The 7,628-nt window shown below is 40.2% G+C and overlaps 1 protein-coding gene across 2 annotated transcripts in view; it reads left to right on the top strand.

The window, feature by feature from the left end:
* Positions 1–7,628, top strand: part of March6 (membrane associated ring-CH-type finger 6) — a 62,905-nt gene that overhangs the window by 52,673 nt on the left and 2,604 nt on the right. The window contains exons 21-24 of one of the 2 annotated variants that reach the window (XM_005356673.3): positions 642–823; positions 2,977–3,111; positions 4,592–4,681; positions 6,828–6,960. In XM_005356673.3, coding sequence (XP_005356730.1) covers positions 642–823; positions 2,977–3,111; positions 4,592–4,681; positions 6,828–6,960 — 540 coding nt within the window. Of the gene's footprint in view, positions 1–626; positions 824–2,976; positions 3,112–4,591; positions 4,682–6,827; positions 6,961–7,628 lie in introns of both variants that reach the window. The other variant, XM_013349748.2, reaches the window with a different exon arrangement.

Here is a 7,628-nt window from a genome sequence, read left to right as displayed (position 1 = left end):
GATCTCTGTGAGTTCAAGACCAGCCTGGTCTACAGAGCTAGTTCCAGGACAGGCTCCAAAGCCACAGAGAAACCCTGTTTCGAAAAACCAAAAAAAAAAAGGAAAAAACACAAAACTAACAACCTTTAGAAAGATCTTAGTTCTGTGTCTTGTTCTGTTTTTGTATTGATTTTTAAAGAAAGTTTATACAGTTTTCTTTGATACTGTGTCTTGAAATGTTACTGTGCCTACCGCATTCTTTTAACAAGCTGAGTTTTCTGTGCAAATGAATGGATCATTTGAAAGAAAATTAACCTAAATTATTTATATTGTTCCTAGATAAAGTGTTTACAGCACAAATAATAGAAATTTTCTCTTTATTTTATTAGCATAATAATTACAGTTGGTAATAAAAATAATGTAAGCATCAATGCTCATAACTTCTCAGGCTAGGAGAAATTAGTAAATGGCATGGCACACCAGGCTTTATATTCTGGGGGAATCAGTTCATTGACTGTATTTGGGGTATTTCTTAGTCAAGTAATTCTGTTTTCTAGAGAACTGTTTTTGTTTATTCTAATGTGAAAATATTTGTAGAATGTCAAGATTACAGTTTTCTTTACCTAGCCATGTGTCTCATTTGTCAGCCTTTCTATTTTCAGTATTTGCTGGTCGTTGGTTAATGTCATTTTGGACGGGGACTGCCAAAATCCATGAGCTGTACACGGCTGCTTGTGGTCTCTATGTATGCTGGCTGACCATAAGGGCAGTGACGGTGCTGGTAGCCTGGATGCCCCAGGGACGCAGAGTGATTTTCCAGAAGGTTAAGGAGTGGTCCCTCATGGTAGGTTTCTGTAATAAGATACTGCTCCTATCTGGTGGTAATGAATACTTTAACAGCTGCTTCCCATTGTCTTTCTTGTCTTGTGTCACTGGTTTTCAGGAGAGTTTATCTTTTCATGAGAAGAAATGTTCCTCTAAGATAGTAGCCTTCCGTTTCACCTAAACCACAGTTCTTTACCCAGATGCACTTGAGTTAACAGAAGACTGTGCTAAGTGACCTTGTGAGATCATTAAGAATTTCAGAATGTGCTTTTGGAGATGTGAATGCACAAGTAATGGAAGTCATTCTCAAAACCCTGATTGCACAGAGACAGACAGATCCTTTTCTGAGTGTGGGGAATAATTCTTGTACACACTGTTGGCTGGGCCAGTAAATACGGTAGGGCACTTCTTTGCCTGGTCATCTGGGTAATTAGCTCTGATTTCTGATCTGAGTTTATATTTTGCATTCTCTTAGAGTTTATGCATTTATATTTATGCTGAAATTATTTTTAATATTTTATAGTTTTACTTGTTATTTGCACATACTATATGTATATGAGTATATTCTAATCAGACTATAGCATATTTCATTTTTCCATCATTGTACAATTACTTTATGTTGATAAAATCCATGTGTGTAGTGAGGTATTGTTGATTATTGTAGGTTATGAATGGAGGGAGTTAATTGCTCCTTACTCCTTAGTGTAATGAGCAATTTATCAATATTTAATACAGAACCCAGCTAACTGTAGTTTTATTTGGTAGTGTATCATATCTTCACAAAGGCCATGTAAAGAGGTAATATGTATTCCACAAATACTGTGCTTGGTCATATAGTAGAATATTCGTATCCACTGAAGCCACCTTATGAAAAGGTCACCAAAACCCAAAGTCACTTTAAGACTGTTTTATTGCAAGTATTTTCTAGTTCCTTTTGTCAATTTTTTTTTGGGGGGGGGGCTTTTCGAGACAGGGTTTCTCTGTGGTTTTGGAGCCTATCCTGGAACTAGCTCTTGTAGACCAGGCTGGTCTTGAACTTACAGAGATCCGCCTCTGCCTCCCGAATGCTGGGATTAAAGGCGTGTGCCACCACCACCCAGCATGTCAATATTTTCTTATTTTGCTACTTAATCCAAATCTAAAGCTCTATTGTGAATGCACTAGCTATAGTTGTTAATGTATTGAAAAGATAGGCATCATTTCTTCACCTGAAAGCCAGACTATTTTAGTGGGGTCAGTCTGATTGGTTTGATGAATAAGTTTAACTAGAGTCAGGATAAACCACCAGTTCACCTGAGGACTCACATATCAGTTTATGAGTTAGGTAGCTGTTGGATCAGGATTTTGGCAAATCAGTAGGCTTTTGCAGATAATAAAAGTCAAGTACAGAGCTGGGCGGTGGTTGTGCACGCCTTTAATCCCAGCACTCTGGAGGCAGAGGTAGGCAGATCTCTTTGAGTTCGAGACCCCAAAGCTACAGAGAAAACCTGTCTCGAAAAACCAAAAAAGAAAAAAAAAAGGCAAGTACAGAGAACTATATTTTGAAGAAAACATCAAAGTCATCTTGTTTATTGAATATAACAGTAGATGAAATTTTTGGGAAAGTATGTTTTATAGCAACAATCCATAATAGCAATAGGTTTTGTTGCAGCTAGAGCTCTGCATTTGTGCACTCTAGCAAGTTCACTTAATGGGTTTGGGGATGACTAGGCTGATAAAAACTCTTGCCTGACAAGCTGGGGGACCCAGATAACATGCCGGGTAGGGTGACATGTTCTTGTAATCTCAGTGATGAAGAGGCAGAAACAGGAGGACTTGCTGGTTGAGTTCGCTGACTGACCAGCCTAACCTAATCGATGAGTTCTGTGCCAGTGAGACACTTTTCACAAAGGAGGGGGTGACACTTGAGATTTTCCTCTGATTTCAATTGTGTTTGTACAGTTGGGGTACAGGTGCACCCAGCACATGTACATATATGCATTAGAAAAAGAAGCTCCACTGAAATAGCTAACATAAAAATGTGTGTATATGTTGTTTAAAATGGTATAATTTTACAAAATAGTATAATTTGCCCCGCTGGACATCAGGCCAAAGAGGGAACAAGCCTTACAGTGACTGGTTTGTTAGAACAGAGTCTCCTTTGTAATAACTAGGTGTCCTGTTTCCTGCTAGATAATGAAGACTCTGATAGTTGCTGTGCTGCTGGCTGGGGTCGTCCCACTGCTCCTGGGGCTCCTGTTTGAGCTGGTTATTGTTGCTCCTCTGAGGGTCCCTCTTGATCAGACTCCCCTTTTCTACCCTTGGCAGGTATGTGTGTTTTCCTTGTGATTGTTGCTAATGGTTTGGGATCAAAAAAAAAAAATCTTGATTATTTTAGTTTATGCAGTTTGTTTAGGAAGATTGTTTTCCTATTCTAGGAACCCTTGTAAAGTTGTTAAAATAATGCACTTTAAAGTGTGAAGGCTGCCGGGCGGTGGTGGTGCACACCTTTAATCCCAACACAGAGGCAGGCGGATCTCTGTGAGTTCGAGGCCAGCCTGGTCTACAAGAGCTAGTGCCAGGACAGACTCCAAAGCTACAGAGAAACCCTGTCTCGAAAAACAAAAAAAATAAAATAAAATGTGAAGGCCTCATAAATCCTTCCCTCAGAATACTTTGGGGATTAAAAGGATGCTCTTCACTGAGCTTGCTGTCTAGGACTCACATATATGAAGAACTGATCTATGCCTATGCCATGGAATGCCCTTGTTCCTGTCTCCCTAAAATAAATGATGAAATTAATAAAAAAAAATGTAAGGGAGTATTTCATATCGTGGTAAGGATTTATGGTTCTAAGTGGGGACTAGTGCTTGCAGGGTCTGGTGTACGTTGTTTAAAATGCCTCGATGGGATGGCAGGCATTGGTTGTCACTGGCCAGCTGGAGGCAGGGTACCATGAGGACCCTGGTTTCAGTGGTACTGGGAATGGAAAACATCCTATTCTGGTAATAGTTCAGGAAAACCACAAATGCCTGAGCTTGCGAGCCTTTGGAGTAATTTCTTAGGTCTAAAATGTTTTATTGTGGCGTAAATTAGCTCAGTCCATACCAGTAACACAGGAAAAGCAACAAGAATGGTTGTTAGAATAATAGCATTTGTTTTACTTGCTTGCTGGGGTCTCTGTTAATGCTCAAACTTCTATATTCTCTCAAGAAAAAAATGTTAGGTTTCTAAAGGAGCTTTTACATATTATTCCCCGTTTCTTGTTTTTTGAGAGTTTTGTACAATGTATTTTGATCATATTCATCCCTTCCCTTCACTCTTCCCAGATTCATTTCCCCTTTCCTTACTGGCTTTCAACTTGGTTTCTTTGGGAAGAAAAGTATTTTTAATCCAGAAAATATGTGCTGCCCATATATACTCATGGGAGTGTGACTTTTACCCACCAGCAAAGAATTTCTTTTTTGCGGCAAGGTGGGGAGGCGTCTAAGATTTTTTTTTTTTTGTGTGTGTGTGTGTGTGTGTGTGTGTGTGTGTGTGTGTGTGTGTGTGTGTGTGTAACAGTCCTGGCTGTCCTAAAACTCACTCAAGGCTTGAACTCACAGAGATCCGCCTGCCTCTGCCTCCCTTTTGGTCAACTAGAACTCTTAAAGAAAACTCTTTCTTCCCAAAAGCTGTCAGCTGTCAGTTGCTTAACTAAATGTTCCCAGTTCTGTGCAGTTCCATTCTGAAACTGAACAGCATTGTGTAGGCTTATGTCAAAGTCAGTGAAGCTGTGTTAAGTGTTCTTGGTTTCTTCTAACTATAGGATTGGGCACTGGGAGTGCTACATGCCAAAATTATCGCAGCTATAACTCTGATGGGTCCTCAGTGGTGGCTGAAAACGGTCATTGAACAGGTAAGCCAGTTCAGAGAAATATATTTGAAGTGGGCTGTGGTTCTATTTAGCTAATGGAGTTTTAGTTTCCATGATTCTGCTTTTCTGAGTTCTCTATTTTCATTAATGTGCACCTATAGTTTGTTTTTTTTTTTTTTAAAGTGTGTGTGTGTGCCTATGTAGAACAACTTTTGGGCTTTCAAGGGTTACATTACATAGCAAGTGCTTTTACCACTATGCCAACTTGCCGGCCTCTTTTTCTTTTCTTTTTTCTTTTTTTTAGAGTTTTGTTTTCTGATGTATAGTTGTTAAAATAAAATATGCCTTGAGAATGAATAATTATTAAAGAGGTAGCTTTCAATTCTAGCTGATGTAGTTTTATTTATTTTTTAAGAAAGACTAATAAAATTTTAGAGAACTGGTAAGCCAAAAAGAAGGAATTTTGAAACTGCAGGTAGGCTTTTGGAAAAAGAGAAAAAAATGATAAAAAACTGGTTAATAGCCATGTCTACACTTGAGATGTCAAAGGCAGGAGGATCATGTTCAAGGTCATCCTCAATTTTATGTAGCAAGTTTAGGGACAGCCTGGGCCACATGAGGCCCTATTTCAAAAAGCCGGGGAGAGTGTATAGTGAGGTTTGTCAGGTTCTTTGCTGTGGTCCTTTCTAGGCCTGCAGGTTTAGGATGTCTCTAGCTGACATTTGCCCTCAATAGTGTGGGGTTAGGAGGGTGACCCTGCTTTTATGTAAAGAGAGAGGAAGGATTGAGTGCTCCATTCCACTTGCCTTCCAGGTGCCTCTTGCTTACCACCACCCTTATACCAAAAATGTCAAGGCACTTACTCCGCTTTCACTCATTATGGCGGGTTTTTGTCAGTCACCATAACCCACCTGAAGGTTAACCAGTAAACTAAGATACCTATAACTGTGTAAAGCAGAGGCAAAGCTGCTCCTAGTCATTTTCACTACAGACGTTCTGATGAAACTTGGCGTTCGTACTTCTTAGCCTGTCCTGACAAAAGTAAGATACTACTCAATAACAGATAGGGCCGGGCTGCTTAGGAGTACTCTGATTGCATAGCATCTAAGACTGCCGCTGTACTAGGGAGCTATCAGGAAACTTGGTTATCATGGTGCTAACCTTGAGAAAAGTAGGTTGTGTTTTTGAACACTAATCAGTAGGAAGCACAGTAATTCATATCAGAAAGATGTCTTCCATCTGAATAGCCTACTTGCTTCTTTAAACTTTAGTTATCTGGAAAATGTACTCAAGGATAACTCAACTTTTTCATTCTTAGGAAATTGCTAGGCAGATAGTCTTACAGCTCTGCAGCAGTTTTAAGACACACCTCTTCCTGATGTATAGAAATTGAAGACAGTAGTTCTCTCTGGCCAGCATACATGAAAATCAAGCTCTTGATTCTCATACCAAGAGTGGGGCCAGGAAATAGTACATCAGAAGGCCACTCTGTGTGTGCCTGTGGCAGCATATCCCTTCAAGGAGAAACAGGAGCCTGTCCACTGCAATGTCTCCCAGTTGATACTCTCTACCTTCTGCACAGATGCCTAGAAATAGGGTTTTTTTTGTAGTTGGGAGCTATGAAACCTTGTTTGTGGGATACCTTTGTCTGTTGTACTTTAGAGTCAGGGGGTGGGACAAGGGGACACAGATGTGAAGCAGTAATGCAGGCTGACTGAGAAGCACTGGGATGCCTGCTCTGTAGTGATGGTGCATGTGGGTTGCCTTACTGGGAGGTGGGCCGTGTCTTTAGAGGCTTAAGCCTGCTTGTTCTTCAGATCTTGGAGTAAGGACTTGAGTTGGGCCACATCCTAGCTTCTAAGAAGCTATGAAGCCAAGAGAAGAAAATAAAGACAGTTCTGTCTTATCCCTCTGTTTACAATAGTGTTTTTCATTTTCATGGTTTCCCACTTTCATCCATTTCTTTAATCCCCGCAGAACATAGTAGCATTTTCCAAAGATAATTAGTGTTTCCTGGGGGCCACAGCACTCAAGTGAAGGCCAGAAGACAAGCTGGGAAAGGCAGTTCTCTCCTGATGTCATGTGGGTCCGGGGGATCAAACTCAGGATTTTTGGCTTGTTGCAACCACCTTTATCTTCTGAACATTTCAGTGTCCCACACCCTAACTATTACTTTTCCACATTTCAGGTTTATGCAAATGGCATTCGGAACATCGACCTTCATTATATCATTCGTAAGCTGGCAGCTCCAGTGATCTCTGTGCTCTTACTTTCCCTGTGTGTACCATATGTCATAGCTTCTGGTGTGGTTCCTCTTCTAGGTGGGTAATGCTCCTTTTATTAGACACTGAAATACTAACGTTAAACAAAAGTTAGCTTGTTGCCGTTTTGGCTGTTTAGAATATCCTACTCGCTATTTTTTTATGTTTATGTTTATTGAGGTACATTACAGTTTCCCCATTGATAGTATGTAGATATGAGAATTACTATTTGAAGCTGGGTGGTGATGGCACACATCTTTAATCTCAGCACTTGGGAGGCAGAGACTGGCGGATCTCTGTAAGTTTGAGGCCAGCCTGTTCTACAAGAGTGAGCTCCAGCACATCCAAGGCTAAACAGAGAAACCCTTTCTGGAAACACACACACACACACACACACACACACAATATTACTGTTTGATTTCCATACCTAACCTTTTCATATGTGGATTAGAAATTTCATTGGAGACATAGGATGGGTGCCGAATAACCCAAGCACTTGGGAGGCTGAAGCTTGAAGATCTTAAGTTTGAAACCAGTTTGTACTAACATCAAGATCCTGTCTGCATGAAAGGGGAAAAGTAAATTTTATTATATCTCTTGGGAAAATAAAAGGAGTAACAGTAGTAAATGAATAGTAAAGCACTTATTGGCACTGTCTTGGAGGTTACAATGTTACTGTTATTATTCTTCAGTGTGTGTGTGTGTGTGTGTGTGTGTGTGTGTGTGTG

This window comes from Microtus ochrogaster, chromosome 19 (assembly GCF_000317375.1).
Source record: "Microtus ochrogaster isolate Prairie Vole_2 chromosome 19, MicOch1.0, whole genome shotgun sequence".
Classification (NCBI taxonomy): Eukaryota; Metazoa; Chordata; class Mammalia; order Rodentia; family Cricetidae; genus Microtus; species Microtus ochrogaster.
This window is presented reverse-complemented; position numbering and strand designations above follow the sequence as displayed.